At 38.8% G+C, this 20,187-nt stretch overlaps 2 protein-coding genes across 9 annotated transcripts; one reads left to right on the plus strand and one right to left on the minus strand.

Moving 5' to 3' along the window:
- Nucleotides 1-1,371: 1,371 nt before the first annotated feature.
- On the plus strand, nucleotides 1,372-4,360 carry LOC135599045 (uncharacterized). 3 transcript variants are annotated; one of them, XR_010481805.1, is made up of 5 exons: nucleotides 1,372-1,624; nucleotides 1,687-1,882; nucleotides 1,988-2,074; nucleotides 3,317-3,589; nucleotides 4,036-4,360. XR_010481805.1 is itself a non-coding variant. In XM_065093713.1 (4 exons), the coding sequence occupies exons 1-4, from the start codon at nucleotides 1,407-1,409 to the stop codon at nucleotides 3,467-3,469; spliced, it is 654 nt and encodes a 217-aa protein (XP_064949785.1). In that variant the 5' UTR covers nucleotides 1,372-1,406; the 3' UTR covers nucleotides 3,470-3,614. The 3 variants fall into 3 exon arrangements, 1 of the variants encoding a protein (XP_064949785.1); XR_010481806.1 differs by having other exon boundaries at nucleotides 3,317-3,529; XM_065093713.1 differs by lacking the exon at nucleotides 4,036-4,360 and having other exon boundaries at nucleotides 3,317-3,614.
- A 130-nt stretch (nucleotides 4,361-4,490) lies between these two features.
- LOC103999396 (transcription factor BC1-like) lies at nucleotides 4,491-7,610 on the minus strand. 6 transcript variants are annotated; one of them, XM_065093711.1, is made up of 9 exons: nucleotides 7,347-7,610; nucleotides 7,142-7,207; nucleotides 5,873-6,277; nucleotides 5,629-5,799; nucleotides 5,489-5,554; nucleotides 5,359-5,427; nucleotides 5,162-5,233; nucleotides 4,902-5,078; nucleotides 4,491-4,825 (listed from the first exon to the last, which is right to left on the minus strand). In XM_065093711.1, exons 3-9 carry the CDS (start codon nucleotides 6,275-6,277, stop codon nucleotides 4,790-4,792), a joined length of 996 nt encoding a protein of 331 aa, XP_064949783.1. In that variant the 5' UTR covers nucleotides 7,142-7,207; nucleotides 7,347-7,610; the 3' UTR covers nucleotides 4,491-4,789. The 6 variants fall into 6 exon arrangements, with proteins under 6 accessions (XP_064949783.1, XP_064949782.1, XP_018678552.2 ...); XM_065093710.1 differs by having other exon boundaries at nucleotides 6,992-7,207; XM_018823007.2 differs by adding an exon at nucleotides 6,992-7,052 and having other exon boundaries at nucleotides 7,142-7,610.
- Nucleotides 7,611-20,187: the final 12,577 nt, after the last annotated feature.

The raw sequence follows: 20,187 nt of genomic DNA on the forward strand, positions 1-20,187 counted from the left end.
TTGGGGAGAAGATGACGAGGACCTCATGCCTCATTGGTGACGTTGACTATAACCACTAAGGCTGAGTGGAAAAGGCAAGGATGACCTCATATCTCAATAGCAGTGATTATGACTATTAACACTCATTGGGGTGACAATGACAACCTCCTTTCCCATCAGCAAAAACTATCGTGTGACCATTAAGGTCCAATGGGAAGGCGACGACTACAACTCCTTCGATTGCTAGGTTGGGCAACATCACTCCTATTGTCGATGATCATGACCAATGACAAGAAAGTCAGCAACAACAAATGGGGTTTAACAATGTAATTGGGGAGAAATACAAGGACCAATCTAAACCTAAATTTAACAAATCAAATAATTGGTTTATTTTGAACCATTCTGATTCATTTTATATCAAATAAACAATATTTTGACCAAAAATCCCAAGTCAAATAACATCAACAAATATTATCTATCATTATTTGATTTTATAAAGGATATTTTGATCTAACTATGAAAAAATCTGTGTCCCTAGTAAAAAAATAAACATGAGGGGCACCATCCGATAAAACCTTCTCGGAGGGATATTTTTTGATAAAATACCTAACTTTTTTTAAAAAATTACTCAATTAAAATAATCTCAAATTCAATTAAAGAGTATGAAAACTTGATTTAAACAAACTCGAAAAAGCCTCAACATTTTAAAAATTCTAGTGTCACTTCTTTGAAAAATTTTAAAATAGCATCCCTAGTGGTATAAAGAAAAAAAACCCTTCTTTTGCCATACCCGTTATCACTTCTGTCATCTTGTTATCGCCCTTCGCTCTCGTGTGAGGGCCTATCATCGCTTGCAGCCCCCTTCTACCGTGCAGGGTCATCCCCATCTATATATAAGTCTTATGCAAGGATTGATCACCCCTCCTAACATGTGCCAAGTTACCCCCTCCACTTGTAGCCCTTGCGCAAGGGTTAGTTGTCTCCCTTTGTTATTCATGAGGCCAACCCTCCTCCGCTTGTAGCCTTGCATGAGGGCTAGTCACCTCCCTCCATCTATAATCTTGCATGAGGGTTGACTACCCTTCTCCGTTATGGATCAGATCGTTCTCTTCACCCCCAACGGGGCTAATCGTCCCCCTTCATCATGTATAGGACAGCCCTTCCTCGGTTTCCGATGAGCATCGTTATCGTAGGTTTCTAGGTTTCAATAAACGTATGATCTTCTACGAGCTAGATTGAGAGAGACGGGATGAACCGGCAGCATGATTATTTTAAAAAAAATTATTCGAAATTCTTTAAAATACATGCGCTACATGAAAATTTAGAGAAGATATTTTTTCGGAATTCGTCTGTTAAACAAGGTAAATATATATTATTTATAAAGTTGGGACGGGCACGGCCAAGCCGCAGGAAACCCCACCGCCACAATGGAGTTCTCGACCCGCGACGTCGGTGCGTGGAGTGAGTCGCTCTCTGCCTACGATGGCCGCCTCGCCCTCCTCCGGAAGCCTGACCTCCTCCCCCTCGATGCCTTCTACCGGGCAGAGCTCCCCGTCCTCCTCCGCCGCAGGGAACCCCGCCCCTTCCTCACCAAGCCGGAACTCCGCCGCCTCATGCAGTGGAAGCTCTCCCGAGGCAAATGGAGGTTCTACTACCATTCCTGTCTTTCTTATCCTCCTATTGCTCATTGATGCCCTCGAATTTTAGGCCTCGGTTGCTGGATTACGTGTCGTCGCTGGACGAAGCGTCGGTGGACTCCGCCTCGCGGAGGGCGTTCGCGGCGCTCCCGGACCTCTCTAAGGCCGTCTCGGAGCTTACGGTGCTGAAGGGAGTCGGGCCGGCGACGGCGTCCGCTGTTTTAGCTGCCTACGCGCCGGATGTCGCGCCTTTCATGTCCGATGAGGTGGGATTAAGGATAGGTTAGAAGAGCAAAAGGCTAATGTCTTTTGCTCTGTGCTTGTTGCTATCAGTGATAATTAGATCTGATGCAATCTTTGTTGATAAAAAGGCTATGATGGCCGCGATGGGGAACGTGAAAGAGTATACTTTGAAGCAGTATCTTGCATTTGCCGAGAAGCTACAGACGAAGGCAAAGGTCTATCTCACATACACTGCCCTTAACGTAGTTGGCAAACATGCTGTGAACATTATGCCTTTTTTCGCTAGATATAAAGAATAAATGGCATTTAAGCAAGATGTTAAGGTTAGTTTTGACCCCATAAAGCGTGCAATTTCTATTCATTTTGGGAAAGATGACTTGACTCCTATGTCAAAACCTTCAAACGGCGATCAAACATATTATTCTGAATTTGCTAACTGGGACGGGAGACCAGTGTTGATGTATGTGATACCACAATCATTTCACTATACTCAGTACCCTTAGGCTAGGATGTATTGTAAAAATCCTATTGATAATATAAAATCACCTCCTAAGACACTTTTAAAATTTTTGGCACTAAACAATGGGCATGAAATGACAAGTGATTTTTATTATGTAAGCGCCAGCATTTTAATTTTGGTCTTCCCATCCTTTGCCTTAGACTTCTTAATCTTCTCTTGCTCGTGTCACCTATCTTCTCAGCAATTTGATGCATTGCAGTTTTTCTCTTTGTCTAGCATTTCCCCTAGGATTCACCATAATGTTTCTTATGGAATTTACTCAATTCACGAAACAACATGGTGTATTGTCAGTGTTAGCTTTTTTGCCAACATAAGGCTCTGTGATGTTCACCTTATTGCTAGCGTATTATTTTTAACAAAAAATTGATTCATTTTGACATTAACTGGGGTACTTCATCTTAATTATTATTATGTATATAAATTCTTGGTAGGTCTCAGACAATCCATATGTATTGATGATATTTCACTTTCATCAACTAAGATTGTCTCATTTTTATATGTAGCTTCAGGAAGGCCTATATATATTTTTTTTAAATTTTAAGTTGGGGATTACTTGAATGACCACATAACCATCTGTAGAGCAAAATATATCACAGACAAAAGCTTGGACTTGCATAATTTAATCTGACTAGGTAAGTACAGCCCACAGTGTAGGTCTATGCTGTTCACTTTATCTGGAGCTACTAAAGCATTTCCGTTCCTCAAAATTATCAGACAGCTATTTAGGTAAAAGGGAAAGAGAAATTCTATATTTTTTATTTGTCTTCCCATACTTTTCAAGCTTATGCAGTATAACGCAGGAAATTTCACAAGAGTTGAGATAAAATCCTCTTCAAATAAATTGTTTGTTTTTGCCTGAACATATATATTTTAGCTGCTGCTTTCTTTGAGAAAGTCTTTGCAAAACTGGTGCTGATAGGACCTCTTATACTTGAAGGATTTAAGTGCTGAAGGGATTATTTTCACTCCTTCTGATGTCGAGAGAGCTTTGTGGAGCTCGGCAGTAGGTTCCAAGTTGCTGAAGTCTCCACCAAAAGATGATTTAGAGGCTGGTGCCAGGAAAAGCATTAAGAGGAAAAGAAAATTTTGACTCGAGCTAAAGTATCTTTCACTTGCTGTGGAGCAACTAGACATAACTTCCAGTACACTTGTAAGCTGTAATATATTGACATCACCAACTTCGTCTCTTAGCTTTCAATGTGATGCTTGGGTGAGATCATCTGATCCTTTATCTATATATAGTCTTGAGGGTTTTGTGCTGTTCAAGGGATTAGGTGGATACTATTTTTTAGATTACACACTCGATCATTCTACTATATATGTGTGCATGCTTGCGTGCATTTGTTCGTAAGTAATATTTGAAAGTCAAAGAATGGTGAAAGTGGGTCAACCAAAGAATGTGATTTGATGGTCCTGTTTCTACTCCAAGGATCAATCTACATGAGACCTAGCTTTTAGTGCTATAGTTTCATAGGTCAGTAACATAATCAATTTGATGGTCATACTGTTCCTAATTGAATCTAGGCGACACAAAATCAAGTCATAACATGATGTGATATAAGCATTAGCTGCATATCCACTTGCAAGTTTAATTGGTAGTAGATTTGAGCACAAGCACCTAGTAACACCTTGTTTCCATGCTATTGTTTGTGGCAGGGTTAATGAGATGGAATTTTCCCTGGACTTCAAATGGTTCCAGGATTTGGCAATTGCTACCTGTTAACCATGTCAGCTAGTTGGCTGTGAAGCCTTTGACTCCTTTTGGTGATTAGAAGTGGATATATATACCTTGCGCCTGTTTATGAGTGTGAAACAGAGACAGGAAAGCATTCCAGCTGAACTGTTGGCTTGAGATTACACTTGTAATCATCTCATGTTGTTTTATTGATTTAGGTATAGATCAATTTTATAGTTAATGAAGGAAATGTAAACCTCTATTTTGGATAACTAAGAAATCAGAAACCTTGTTTTCAAGTCCTTTATATGCTAAAAACCTTCTTGTAGGTATTGTATTTTAAACTAAAAAGGCCACATTTCACTCATCCACTTCTTTTTCTCTTAGAACAATAAAAAAGTTCCATGTCAATTCTTACGTATAACTCATCTGTTTTGATGCCAACAAAAAAATGGGAGACCTTCATGGATGAACCAGAAACAAGCTGCTGATCATGCCCTCAGCCTTCATATACCATGTGATGAATTCATCCAAAAAAAAAGGAAGACAAAGGTTAGAAATGTGATGCTATACATCCGACATTATTCATGATTCAAAAGCCCATGAAATCTTTGAACAGATTCTTGAAGGATTCTGTACCGCCAGACAAACTTTCATGAGCTGAACCTAAAAGTTCAGAGTGATCTAAGGCCACCTACCAATGAATTAGTAAAATTCAGCTCTGTGGAAGTTTCGTCAGGAATGGAACTCATCATGCCATGCACCTCCTAACTGTTGTCAAAAGTCCAATCAGTGGAGAATATGAAGACAACCATGCGAGTCCTGCAAAGAAATGGCTTCTTCTTACCTGAGAAATATTGGTCTGTGAGAGGAAGGCTTGCAGCAAGTCCCCTGGACTGGGAGCAGTGCAGAACATTTCAGGTTGAGTGACTCTTTGTGATGTTGATTCATACAAATGAGGCTGGAAGCTACTCATTCCTGGACCAAATGCAAGAACAGCTGAACCTCCATAGCATGAATGGACCTAAATGACAGAAGGTAAAAGAAGAAAGATTTTTCAGGTACATCAGAAGAATAGTGAGCTTTCATTAATCATTTTTATCTTACATCTCCAGAAAGAGTTTGATCAAGATCAAAGTTCAGTTCTGGATCTACAGTCGCAAGCTTCATTGAGAGGAACTGTGAATTCAAGAACAGCAACAGCAGATGCTGAACTCAGAGAACAGATGCTGAGGGATGCCTCTTAAGGTCAGGATGAAACCTTTCTTACTGTTACAGTGGCATTAACAGGTCTCAGGAACTACCTCAACTTGGCGTTGCAATGACTGCACATAATTGATGATCTCCTCAAGCATCAATGCCTTGCCGTTAATCTGCAGCATCAGAAGATGTTTGTAGCAACAATTTTGGAGCCAATAAGAAAGCATTAGTTACCTTGCTGCACCCTGGAACAAGATCCTGGAGAAGTCTCATCCTTTCACTGATCTTTTCCCTTCTAATCTGCATACTTAGCAATCTGGACTTAGAGAAACTGAGAGCAATGATGCAGAAGGATGCTTCAGATAGAAACCTACTCTTTCTGCAAGGCTGTGACTGTTGGTTGCCTGACCTCGCTTAGCCCTGACATGAGTGCAATCATTCTTGTGATTGTTGCCACCTCGTTTGACTTCATTCTTCTGTTCCTTCCCATCTTTCCCTGTCGCAGCTTTGCCAGACTCAAATGAAACATCATGCTGTTCTTCAGCCTTGAAAAGATAGAAATTGGTTGACTTCATAAGTTTGTTAGTATAACGAGAAGAGACAGAGAACTCATCTTACTTGAACTCTTTCCTCTAGAGACTGGGATGTTGAAGCACCACACTCGGCTTGACTCTTCCTCTTGTTTCCTTTGATGTTTGTCTCAGTGATACGCTTGCTACTTGCAGGGACATGTGGATGGCAGGGAGCAAAAGAACTCTTGTCTTCCTGAGATCTTCCATTGTCACAGGATGAGAGACCACCATCAGCAACCAAATCACCTGTTTCTTGGTCTAGGGGTAATCTAATGTGGTAAGAAGATATCATATGTGCCTCGTTAGAATCCATCCGTCGGACCACTGCAGCCAGGGGATCCCAGGTGTTTCCTGAGCTCTCTTGGGCAACTCTTGCAGCAGCACAGGGAGCCATCAAAGTGGATGTTGTTGATGTTCCAACAACATTCTGGGATTGTTGAGTGGAATACATCTGAAAGAGAAACTAGTTCATTCAAGGCATCAACAATAGCTACCCAAGGAAGAAAGCTGAAGCTCAAAATGGAGATTTAAAAGTTGAAATAATCTACTGTGGGAGGCAGAAGTAACTTTTTTTTATTTAGCTAAAGAGATGGATGAATGCTGACTGTTAATTTCTTGCAGGACTAAACATGGAACAACCACCCTTGGCAGCTTTATATCAAGAGGTGAAAAAGCAAGAGCAGTTCCCAAGCAAGAATCCTATACACAACAAACTGGTAAGAGATGCACATGTAATGTTCATAAAATGACATATATACAGAAAGCTAACCTTTCATCATAACATGCAAAAAAAAAAAAAAAAATCTGCTCATTAAGTAATTTTATATGCTAGTTGCTATCTACCCCTGTTCTTTTTTTTCTCTCTCCTGAAGGTCTTAAATTAGGAATTCCAGAGGAATTGAAAGGCCATTTTTAACTAGAGAGAAGAATAGAAAAAATCACAAGGGAAAAACATTCCAATGGCATTCAAGTAGGTTTCTCACAGCATACATTTTTGCATGAACCTTGGCAGAAATTTGAACACTTCTGAATACCCCTTTTTTCTTTCTTTTATTTTCTGAGAAAACAGAGCTGAATAACTAAATTAGATTTGTGATAGGGACAACAACAAATAACTTTTGAAACCTTGTGCAACTAGAAAGGGACAGGAGGGGAAGTCTTTGACCTATTTCCAGCTAAGGGATCTTTGTGGAAACAGCCATCAGAGACTCAATTCTGCAGAGTTCCTAAAGAAACTACTGTTACTATATAGGTATCTGAAAAACTGCAAATAAAGAGTGAACATGGCTAGAGACAGGAGCTCTTACAAAATTACCTAAGTATCAGAGTAAATGTCTTCAAGCTCCAGCTCCACTTCAGAAAGAAATGGAAGTTGTGGTCTCTGCTAAATCCAACGAAAAGTAACATGAAAACCCGAACACAAAAATCCTATCTCCATGGATATCCTAACCAGTTTAATTCATGAAGAAGAAAGATTGTCAAGCAGCATAAAACAAGATCCCAAGACAGCAACAGATTACCAACAAGCAGCAACAAGTCGAAAAGAAAAAGGAGTGGTGTTTGCTTCACTCCAGAGAGGTGCTACTTTTGTTGAAGTGGGGGAGCTTAACCACTGCCAACTGCTCTCAGCAATCTATTCTTTTCAAAAGCCAAACTTAAACTAATCTAAACTGAGGCATGCAAGATCTTGTGGCATGTATTAGGTGGCTCAAAAGTGAGACTGTGGGAGAACTTATCCTACTGTTGTATCCCATTGTTGTTCTACTGCTTTTTAGGGGGTAAGGTGCTTCTCTTCCACACAAAGGTTTCAAGCTCGTTTCTCCAAATGCCAGCCAACATAACCCTTTTCCTCTCTCTCTCTCTCTCTCTCTCTCTCTGAAACATGTGGAATCTTAAGAGATTTTTACCTTCTTGTCCTTTACGCATCTAAAGCGGAGTTTGCTTGGAATTGGATGCTGGAACATCGTCAAAGGAAAGACATGAGAGAGTTAACCAGATAACCATCTCAAACCATGGGTTTTGTTCATGTGTCAGCAGTCATGGAACTATGGATGACACAGATTTGGAATTTGAATGATGGCTCAAATCAAAACACAGGATCAAGGATCAATCAGATGGTTTGGGATGTACCAAGGGAGTTTTCAGGAAATATCATAATTAGCATTCATTACATACAAGGTTAATATCTCTCATTGTTTTGTTGAAACTAAGCATTAAAATTTGGAAGACACGAATGAATTCCATATATGAAAGATGTACTTCCAACTCCAGATTTAACACAGACATATCTAACTAATATATCTCGATCCAGCAAATCCATTTCTGCCTGCTTGCGGTAAACATTCGCAAAGAACGGAACGTACATCTGCTTGCCATGTTCCTGTCCGAGGCATGCAGCAAGTGTTCGACCAATTGCCTCCTCAACTCAAAGACAGGTATTTTACAACGCAGCATCCCGCAAGCAGCCGACACGGATCTGCTGCCGGCAGTAAAAGATGCGGTCCACGGCCACAATGATGGAACCAAAGAACAAAGCACGCACCAGCAAAGAATTGCATGCCTTCTCGCCTGTGGATGGAGGGCATTGGGATGCATCATGGCCTTGCGATGACCTTTTCCTGTGCCCCACAAGCTTTTCGGTGCGTTGCAGTTGAATCCCCATGGGCAAGCATGCATCCACAGAAAGTTGCCACCTTTCTCGGATTTGGCACTGCACTCAAAACACTGCCTCTTCACGGTGCAAATCGTATCATCAGTTCAGAAACGAACTGATGTGGTGAGGTCTGCCGCCGACGAGGTTGAAGAAGGAAGAATCATTCACCCACGTAAAACTTTTATATACACGCGAGAAGATACTAATGCTTATAAATGTATTGGATCGTTTTCTAATAGCTTAAACTCATAAGATTACTCATCCAGAATACGTTTAATTCATAGAAACTCTACAAACACTCTCTACCTGAATAATTTTCTTTCATAATTCTTTTCTTGGACTATTATTTCTTTCTTCGTTTAAACGAAAGTATTTTAATTTGAACATTGGAAGAAGATCTCGTCAACCACACTCCACTTCTTGTAGGATTTTCCTAGAAAGCATCTCCAGACTACACCGAAAGCTCGAGTCTACCTCGGCTTATTTTGTTATATTATTACTTTGATATATTATTTGCCATAACAAAAGAAAAACATAATATCTAAAGGATATATGTTTTATCTAACTTCTCTTCATTCTCAACTCCTGTTATGACGGCCCTATCATCACCATGAACACAGAAGCCAAATGACGAGCAGAAGCAATTTAACTGCAACAGATAACCTATCACAGGGTGTTGTTTGTGTCAACTTCACTCCATTCCAGCAAATGGAATAACAAAAGCAAATAACTCCGATCATGAACAGTCTACTTGTCTTCAAGAAGAACAACAGCTGTTTGCTTGTGCTAAAGATAATAACCTGTTGTTCATGTAGAAAACTTGAATCGGGCCAAAATCCTCATTATTGTTTGACGAATGGGCTTATTCCGACCATTCCCAACTTTTCTTCTAGAGCTGGTCTAGGGCTCTATCTCACAGAGAAAAGGATCCTTTTCACATATTGAAAGTTTATAGATATGCATAAATCTTAATATAGTATATGGATCTCTCAAAAATATTTAAATCCTTCACATGTGTAGTCTTGTTAGCATCAATCTAATTAAGTTTTGATTTAAGTTAAAAATAATAATTCTAAATACCTAAAATTTCCTACTAGAATTGAGATCACTAAGACATTAAATAAATATTCTAAACTAATTCTCTACTTCAAAAAGGAAAAAAAAATTGAGTTGGGAATAAGTTTAATCTGATTAATTCTTTACTTTAATTTATGGGAGTCTTTTATTTAGGCCAGAAATGCATATGTAACACTTTGGTAATTAATTATTGTGCACAACAAAAATCCGTAATTGAATTTAATTTATTGAAAACAAATTTGGTAGGTAGGGAGTAACCTATAATTGGAACCATTCAAACTAGATTTACATACAATATATTTTTCTCCTAACATGAAAACAAAGTGCATCACAATTTCTTTCTTGTAGCACATGATTTTTCTCCTAACAAAATTAGGAAATTATATAATATATTTTAAAGTCAAAATTTTCGTTAATAATTGTTAGGAAAAGAGTCAGCACTAGGAGGAGGGGGGGAGGGGGTGAATTAATGCAGCGATAAAAATTACGTCGGTTTCGAAAATTTTGTTTCGTACGATAAAATCGATTTCATAAATATATTTAAAATTAAAAGCATACGAAAGAGTATAGCAAGTAATGAGAAGGCAGTTTGCAGTTTAAAGTAAATTGCAAGAAGTAAATGCAAACCGAGTTATAGAGGTTCGGTCATCGTGACCTACATCCACTCCACCGATTCCTCTTCCGTCGAGACTACTAGCATCTATTATTGATCTTCCTTTAATAAGCAAAGATTAACCTCCTTCTTACACCCCTCTTCTCCTTTTCACAGGTTTAGGAGACAATCTTTATAAGTACACACTCCTCTCTAAACAGAATTCTAAGTTTAAACTAGAGGAGAGGATTTCTCAAGAGATTTCTACAGCGTTTTCTCACTTTTAAACTCTTCTGTGCTTGTGTAGTTTAACTAGGGATGATAGGAGTATTTATAGGCCTCAAATTGATTTAAACTTGGAACTTAAAAATATCTCATCCCAGGTCTCCCGGGTATGGGCGGTACCACCGCCTATGTTGGGTGGTACCACCACTAGTGTCAGTCTGACATTGGGCGGTACCACCGCTTGACAGGGGTGGTACCACCGCTTGACAGGGGTGGTACCACCGCTGGTAGTATTTACTGCCGGCGGTATCACCGCCTATAATTCCTAGGGTGCTATTCCCTAGGCGATGCCACCGCCGACCAAGTTTTCAACATCCTGGTTGGGCCTTGAATCCGGCCCAAACCAGCCCAACTTTGAGCCCAATTGGCCCCTAACAGAGTTGATGAGATTACCTCCTAATTCCAACTCCAATTATGTGCTAACTATGATTCCTAAGATATATTCTAAGTAAAATAAGTTCGGTTTCTTCCGGTGATCTTTCGACGAACTTCCAACGATCTCTTGGCAATATTCCGACGGACTCCCAACAAGCTCCTGGACTTCATAACGATCTTCTTGTTGAGTTCCGATGAGCTTCTTTGGCAAGCTCCAAGACTTCTTAGTCAATTCCGATAGAACTTCCGACAAACGTCCAAACTTCCGACGAACTTTCGAACTCCCAACGAAATCATGTTCTTGACTCCGGGACTTCATTTTGCTTTATGCCTTGCTATCGTAGTTAATCCCGCATATATAAAACACACTTCGATCTAGATAATTATTACTAATCATGAATCATGTTGTCCAGCATGTCATTGGTCCATCGACGCTTCATCCGATTCTTCGGCTCATCGTTCTCTCTTACGACCTATTGCCTAATCGGCCAGTTGACTTTCACAACTCCGATATCCTTAGCGCAATATCCGCTCTTCTTGGCCTAATGCTCGAATCCATGGTTCGAAGCCTTTTGTCGATACATCGATCGATCCTCCAACTCGACGTCCAATCTTCTGACATGTTTTCCTCCGGCCTAACATTATTCTTCATACTTTGATTGTCTCATCCTGATCAAAGCATCCTACGTCACTCAAAACATATATCAAATAATAAACACTTATCAATTGGTTTCATTATCAAAATCTAAGATTCAACAATAATTTTATCCCATAAACATATTTCAATCGGGATGTTTGCAACAACAATCACTTTGTTTAGCTTAATCAACAGGTAATTGTGTGTTCAAGTGTTGATGCATTTATGAGATTTGTATGTAAAATTTTCAAGTCTAGTTTATTAAAATTGGAGGGGAAAAAGAAGAAAAATAATATAGCACTTCTGTGTCATTCATATGCTTGTTGAATGTTGTATTTGGCTTTTTTATATGCTAATGAGTTAGAATGGCTTCATAGTAAGCTTCGATCATTGCACAGATCCCAAATATAAGGACACGTGGTAATCTCACTCATCTTTCATATACTTCTTGCATTCCTTCAATTAAACTATTTTAATTCATTGACCTTGGGAAAGAGAAATTGAGTGTCTCAAATTAAGAACAAAAGGATGCTGATTAGAGTAATAAAGAAGATGATGTGATAGATTTATTTCCTTAGTTTTCTTAAGGGTAATTTATAATAAAAAAAGCTCTTAACAATAAACTTTTATTGGATGACATCATTATATTTATTTTTTATTAAAGGGCATCCTTTTTTTTTTTAATCTCGATGATATTCTTGAAAGCTTGATTTATTTGTGGGCTAATTCAGTTTGAATTTGATCAATTTGGATCGAATCTTTTATGTTCAAGTTATACTTAGATCACAATCTAGTTATACTCATTCACAAAATCTATTATAATATATTAATTTATATATAAATATATTCTAAATTTATTATAAAATAAAAACTAATAAAATTTTTGTTAGAATTAAATTATAATAGAATTCTCAAAGTTCTAATAATTAATTATCATAAAAATTAAAAATATTAATATTAATATTAAAATAAATTAGGTAATCAAATTTAACTTATTTCAAATTCAGGTATAACTAAGTCAATATAAGAAATAGAAAATTGAAACTATAAGATTTTATAATTAGTTTTGTAATGAATTTAGGATAATTTTATATAAAAAATAATATATATATATTTTAGAATAGGTGTAACTCGAGTATAATATTGCTTTGATAATTTAAGATAATTTTATATAAAAATTAATATATTATTATGAATAACTTGAGTTTTTTAGTTTTATGATGAATTTAAGATATTTTTATATAGAAACTAATATATTTTTTAATATGTTATGTGAATGGGTGTAACATAAGTATAACTTGAGCTTAATGATTATTCTAGATAATTTAAAATATTTTTTAGGATAACTCAAGTTTTTTAAGAGTAGGAGATGAAAAAAGAGGAGAGGAGAGAGAGAGGGAGTAGCATAGGAGTAGAAAGAAAAAGTGGAGAATGGGGAAGAGGGGTGAGGGAGGTGTTGGGTCCAGCCTATAGGTGGATGGGTTGATTTAATTGAGCCCAAATTTAATTTATTTAAAAAAAAAAAAGTGAAGACATTCTTAAGAGAGAGGTACTAGTCAAAGGTATCCTGCAAGCCAATCACGTGAGTTATAGTACGTGTGACATGATACATATTCTTTTTATTTATTATATTTTAATATTTTATTACTTTATATTACTTGGTGTATATATGTATATATATTGTGATGTCTATGGATCTGTGTAATGGAAATCAGATCATGAGGAGATCACGATAATGAGATCGATTCACCTTTAAACACAAACCATAAATAATCATGATCATAAGTTACTCGAAAGGGACATCGAAATAACTGGACAGATTGGTGTACTGTATACCTATCCATATGATAGAGGCAACTGATCTCATAGTTGCTCATGTAGGGACATTAGGGCTACAGTGCAGGTACTCATTGGAGAATGAGTTCACTGATTAATCCGCTCATAGAATCTAGATGGTTAATGATACCTCACTGTCAAACAATGATTTCGTTATCCCAATGGTGTACTTGGTCCTTAGACTTGAGACACCAAGGATGTTTTGTATGAGTACTCCACTCTTTGATATCAGATTTATAGGCATCGAAGTTTCAGATCTAGCACAATCGATCATTGGGAGTGACAACCAACCTTATAATGACTATTGAGTGTGGATAGAGGATTATCCACTCTCGGTGTCATGAGAGAAATATCACATATATTCTTGCTCAGACAAATCCATGACCAAGGTCATTCGGATTGAGAGAGAAAGAGTTCTCCGGGAGAATCTGATTAGAACGAGACTCGAGTAGAAATCGTATGGGTCTGACAGCACCATGCCCGGGATATGATCTTTGGGATATTAGATAGATGAGGGACTATAGGTATACAGTAACTAAAGACAGATAGGTCCAGAGGATTGGATTCCTCTATATCGTTTGGGGACTGTGGCGTAATGGCATAGTACGTCCGTAGTCGATGAGTCAAGTGAATTATTATAAAGATAATAATTTATTGAGCCAGAAGGAGTTTTGACAGGTTTGACTTACGTCCAGCTCGATATTGGGTCTAGAGGGTCACACACATATGGTAGACATTAGGATAAGTAGAGGTTCGGATTTGAGATATCTATCGTAGCCCTTATCTTAGTAGATATCCAATAAGCCCATAAATTATTAGATCCTATGGATGAGATACAATAAGAGCTAATGAGAGATTATTGGATAGAGATCCACTAATCTAAGAGGCTTGGGTAGTTGGATAGAGATCCAATACCCAATAGGGTAGGATCCATTAGGGTTAAGTTGATAGGGGCCTCTATAAATAGGAAGGAACCAAACACCCATAGATTAGAGGTTTTTAGGTGCCACCTCCAATTCTCCTCTCCCTTTCTACTCCTTAGATAGCAGGTGTGGAGTTTTGGGTAGCAATTTGAGAAGCGTCGTCGTAACCCTATTGTGCGGATTGCCACTAGAGATGAGGACGTTTGGCCTTATTCATCCTCTCTTACAGATCTATAGGGAGTCATGGATATATGATCTCCCTAGATAAAACATAATCTTTCATATACACAGTTTTTGGTTTTGTAAATTTTGAGCACCAATCTTCACATGACGACGAACACTATTTTGGGAAATCTGATAATTTTGTTTTCAGTTCTTCCGCTGTATATGTGATGTCACCCCTAGATTTCCCTATAATGGTATCAGAGCTAGGTTGTTCATGTGAAAGATTGATTTTAAAGTACATGTGTTGTGTTTTAGAAAAGCTTTGGACGTCAAGATTATTGATGGAATGCAAGAAAGGGCAGTAACTATTATTGCCCTTGCAAATGGTAGCACTGTCATCTACATGCAGGCGCTTGCTGCCTACTTGTAGTAGGCTTGTGGTCGGTGGTCGATAGCCTACGAGCGCTGCCTACGGGCACACCACCCACAATAGCAGCGCCCGTAGTGGCGGCGCCGACCATGGGTAACTTGCCCATAAGGGCAAGCCACCTACGGGGTGACGCTTGCTTGCGGGTGACTAGCCTGTTGGGGCACCCATCTATAGTGGCGACCAGCCTGCATCAGCCCGCAAGGGCGCTCGCCTGCGGGCTCTAGTCGTTCGTGAGCACGGGCAGCACCCCCTCCCCACTTAGTGGCTACTGTCGGTGGTGTGGCGGCAGCCACAATGCAACAGTAGGGAAAGAGGGTTAGGGTTTTTTGGGGAAAAGATAGTTTTGCCCTTTAGAATTTTAAAAATTTCGAGTTTTGTTCTTTCTATCCAAGTTACCAAAATACCTCTCATAATTCAAAAAATTCCCTACATGTCTCGAATTTCAAAAATTTTAATTAATTAAAAAAATTTAATTAATTAAAAAATTAATTAATTAAAAAATTTTAATTAATTAAAAATTTTAATTAATTAATCATTATTATAATTTAATAGTCCTACATGATGATGATGTGTACATGTGATGTTTGATGTGGACGGATGATCATGGATCGTGTGATGTGTGTACTTGTGATGTGATTATTATTATTATTATTATTGATGCCTGTGAGTCTCTATTTTTCTCATTTATTGTCGGCCCTACATGTCTATGATTAAATTGTAATCACACAAAGAGGTACAATGGGAGCGTGGAAGAAAATAATAGGACCCACGAGATGAATGATCGCGATACGTGGAGATGCATCGAGATGCCGATAGAACCGATAAGGACGAGAAGGATAATAAAAAATACATCACTGCACACATAGATCTTGATGTGAATGATTAGGCCCACTAGCTTGGGCCTGATCACATTAGGCTGTGATCCATGATCATCTAGTGTGATTGCTCATGTGATGTATGATTGCTTGTACACCTGCTAAATATGTATATATATTTACATGCGATGTAGATATATATTAAATATATACGATGTGACATATCATATTAGGAGACCAAATCAAAATCCTCTCTCTTGATAATATTAAGTTGGTAAACGTAATACAATTAGATTGACCCACATGACCTTCCATCGTTATAGGTCCCTACCAATTCTCGACATAGGTTGAGTTGATCGAGTATATCGAGGCTCACCTATATTGTGATTTGTTATCTTGTCTATGACATAGAGATGTCACTGGTGACCTGAGGACATGGTATGCTTGGTCGAGTCCCTTGAGAGTATATCATTGAATCATACTCATCTTGTAACAATAGTGTTGACTTAATTGAATATCTTGGTTGGTTGAGTCCCTCGAGACCATGGTGGTTCGGAGGCCAAATAGGACAGGAATCATAAGGATTTATGATGGACAAGAGTTGCCTACCTTTTGGGCTTAGTGTGATTGGTTGAGTCTCTCGAGATTATGTTAAGATGCCAATTGGATCCTGATCCCCACTAGAGACCGCCGGGGATCTTTGATTCACATACTAGAGGGAGTTATGTGTTTCATGAGAAAATAGTACGAGTATATTAAGATAGAAGTCCATATCTTATGTATTTATTTTTCTAAAAAATCTACATATTATTTATTTCTATTACATCTTTATTTTCAGAAAATATTGCTTTCAAATCTCTTACATAATATACTTGATGTTAACCACCTCATTGGTTCAAATTATATAGATTGGCTTCACAACTTAAGAATTGGTCTCACGGTGGAGAAAATCGTATATGTCCTTGATATAATAATGCTTACGCGTGAAGAAGGGGCAAGCGAGGGTGAGATCACTTGCTATGTGAAGTACATAGATGACTCCACTCTTGCTCAGTGTTACATGTTGGGCTCCATGACTCTTGAGTTACAAAGACAACATGAAAAAATGGATGCTAGATCCATTTTCCTACATGTCTGTAAACTATTTAAGGAATAGGGAAGGACTCAGTGATATGAGATATCCAAGAGCCTCTTCTACGCTAGGATTACTGAGGGTAAATTGATTCAGAACCATATCCTAAAGATGATTGAGTGGATAGAAAAACTCACAAGTCTGGGAATGGTCCTAGAGCATTACTTGTGTATAGATCTTGTGTTTCAGTCCCTACCATATTCCTTTTCATAGTTTATAATAAATTTTAATATGAAAAGCTTAAGGTACTCTCTCTGGGCTCCTCAATATGTTGAGGGAGGCAAAGAGCACTATCAAGCAAGAGAAGCCAGTTCTCTATACTGGTGAGACTAGAAAAAAAGGAAGGCAGAAAAAGTCCCTTAAGAATGGCAAGGGCAAGGGTAGATTGGATAAAGCAAAGGTTGCTAAAAAGTTCATAGCAAAGAACAAAGACTAGTGCTTCCACTATGACAAATATGGGCACTGGTAGAGGAAATACAAAGAGTACCTTACAGAGAGGGCAAAACAGAAGCTTGGAGAAGCTTCAGATACATTCATGATTAGTCTCCATTTTTCATACTCTTATGATAACATATGGGTATTGGATATCGATAGTGCCTATTGTTGAATCTCGTATTTTGATGATGAAACCACTTGATATGTGTTTAAGATTTAATCTGTGTTTTTGAGTGACATAGGATGCTTCGATCAAGATGAGATAATTAAAGTAGAAAAATCATGTTGTGCCGGAGGAACATGTCAGAAGATTGGACGTCAGGCCGATGGATCGGTCAACGTATCGATAGAAGGCTTCGGGCCGTGGATTCGGGCATCGGGCCAAGAAGAGCAGAGATTGTGCCAAGGACATCGGAGTTGCGGAGTCAACTGGCCGATTGGGCAATAGGCTACAAGAGAGGACTATGTGCCGAAGAAGCGGACGAAGCATCGAGGGATCAATGACATGCTGGACAACTTGATTAATTGCTTAGGATTAAATGTCTCGATCGAAGTTTTGTTTTAAGTGTGCAGGATTAACTATGATAGCTTGAAGACATAAAGCAAGTCTACCGGAGTCAAGTTCGATGGATGTTCGAGAGTCCGTCGAGAGTCCGAAGATTCGTCAGAAGTGCTGCCGGAACCAACCGAGAAGAAATCGGGGACTTGCCGAAGTTTTCAGAAGTCCGCCAGAGAGATCGTTGGAGGTTCGTGGAGATAACCAAGAAGGTTCAGCTACTTGCCAAAGACTCGCTGAACTTGCCACAAGACCGGGAGCCTATTGGGAGTCCGCTAGAAGAAATCCGAGGGTGTATCAGAAGTCTGCCGAAAGATCGTCGGAAAGCTCGCCGGAAGGAAACTCGACATTGCCGGTTAAAAACTTGCTTAGGACTATGTCTTAATTTTGTAGTTTGTATATAATTAGGGTTAAGATTAAGGGTTAATCCTATAACCCGGTTAGGGGCCAATTGAGCCCAAGTTCGGACTGGTTTGGGCCAAGTTTGGAGCCCAACCAGTGAGATGAAATAGTCTAGGCGGTGGCACCACCAGACTAGGTGTGGCACCGCCCAGAGTCCGAAGGATCAGGCTGTGGTACCGCCGGACTGGGCAGTGGCACCGCCTAGAGCCCGAAGGAGTAGGCAGTGGTACCGTCGGACTGGGCGGTGGCACCACCCAGCACCCGAAAGATTGGGCGGTGGCACCGTCCAGAACCCAAGAGGTCTAGCAGTGGCACCACCAGTACACTATCAGTGTCAAACACTGACAGGCGGTGGCACCACCACTGACAAGCGATGGTACCACCAGCACCGGGAAACCCAAAAGCAATTCAAATTTGGAGCCCAAATTTGAATCCTCTTGGGGCTTATAAATACCCCTCAATTCTCAACAGAGAATACAACCTTTGAAAAGTTAGAGATTGAGAAAAAGTCTTAGCAAAGTCTTTAGCAAGTCTTGTTTTCAATTGCTTGAGTGTTCACCTCCCTCTTTCTCTTTGAAAATCTGTAAGAGTGTGAACCACTTGTAAAAGGTTGTAAGAGGGGTATTTGTCATTTCCCTTCAAAGTGATTTGTTAGTGGAAGTTGGGAGCCTCATCGAAGAAGGCTTTGCAAGTGGATGTAGGTCATTTTGACCGAACCACTTTAAATTGGTGTGTTCCTTGAATATATGAGTGTTTACCTTTCTTAAACTGTTATTTACATAGCAGCAAGCTTTCGGTTTTTATCTTCTCACTTTACTCGAGCTACTTTCACCAAGTCATTCATTATTGAATCAAAATCTCTATGCATTTACGAAATCGTTTTTAAACTTATGAGTTTTAATCCGCTGCATTAATTCATCCCCCCCCTCTTAGTGCCACTCCGATCCTAACACCTATCATATTTGTAACTCGTTGTTGGTTCTAGCAAGACCTAGAAGATTGGCGAGAGGCAAGATGGACCTTAAGATGGGCAATGAAGTAAAAGTTGTTGCAGTAGTTGTTAGCGAAGTCACCCTACATCTGCCTGGTGGAGCTATTATTGCATTAGATGCATTCTATTTTATTCCTTTTATTATCAAAAATATTATTTTTATTTTATGTTTGATATTTAGTAGATATAAATTAATTTTTTAGAATAATAGTTATTTAATATTATTAGAAAATGAGATCATCACGATAGAAATATTACATAATAGTTTGTTTATGCTAGATACTGCTCCACATATCATGAATGTAAGTATGTCCAAGAGGAAACGAGATGAGAGGTGAACAGTGCATACCTGTGGTATTGTAGTTTAGGTCACATCCATGAGGGAAGGATTCAAAAGTTGCTAAAGGATGGATTTCTTGATCCATTCGACTATGAGTCATATGCAACTTATGAGCCTTGCCTTCGTGAAAAACTAACCAACTCTCCTTTTAGTGGAATTAGAGAGAGAGCCACTGAGCTGTTGGAACTCATACATAGTGATGTATGTGGACCCATGTCAACTTATGCTATAAGTGGTTACTCCTAATTTATTATTTTTCCTTATGATTTCTCAAGGTATGGACATGTGCACTTGATGATGTACAAGTCTGAGGCCTTGAGAAATTCAGAGAGTATAAAAATGAAGTGTAGAACTAGACTGGAAAGAGTATCAAGACTTTTTGATCAGATCAAGGAGGTGAGTATTTGAGAACAGAGTTCACATAGTTCCTCATGAACTATGGGATTCTATTATAATGGACACCTCCTTATATACCTCAACTCAATGGTATATCTAAAAGGAGGAATTGTATACTATTTGACATAGTGTGGTCCATGATGAGTTTCGCAAACCTACCCATCTCATTTTGGGGATACGCCGTAGAGACTGCAGCTTAGCTTCTGAACAGAGTTCCAACTAAGTCGGTAGTATTTACACCATATGAGATATGGAAAGGGAAGAAGCCTGATCTTAAGGTTGTTAAGATTTTGGGCTGCCCTGCCCATGTTAAAAGACATA

Source organism: Musa acuminata, chromosome BXJ2-1, assembly GCF_036884655.1.
Source record: "Musa acuminata AAA Group cultivar baxijiao chromosome BXJ2-1, Cavendish_Baxijiao_AAA, whole genome shotgun sequence".
Classification (NCBI taxonomy): Eukaryota; Viridiplantae; Streptophyta; class Magnoliopsida; order Zingiberales; family Musaceae; genus Musa; species Musa acuminata.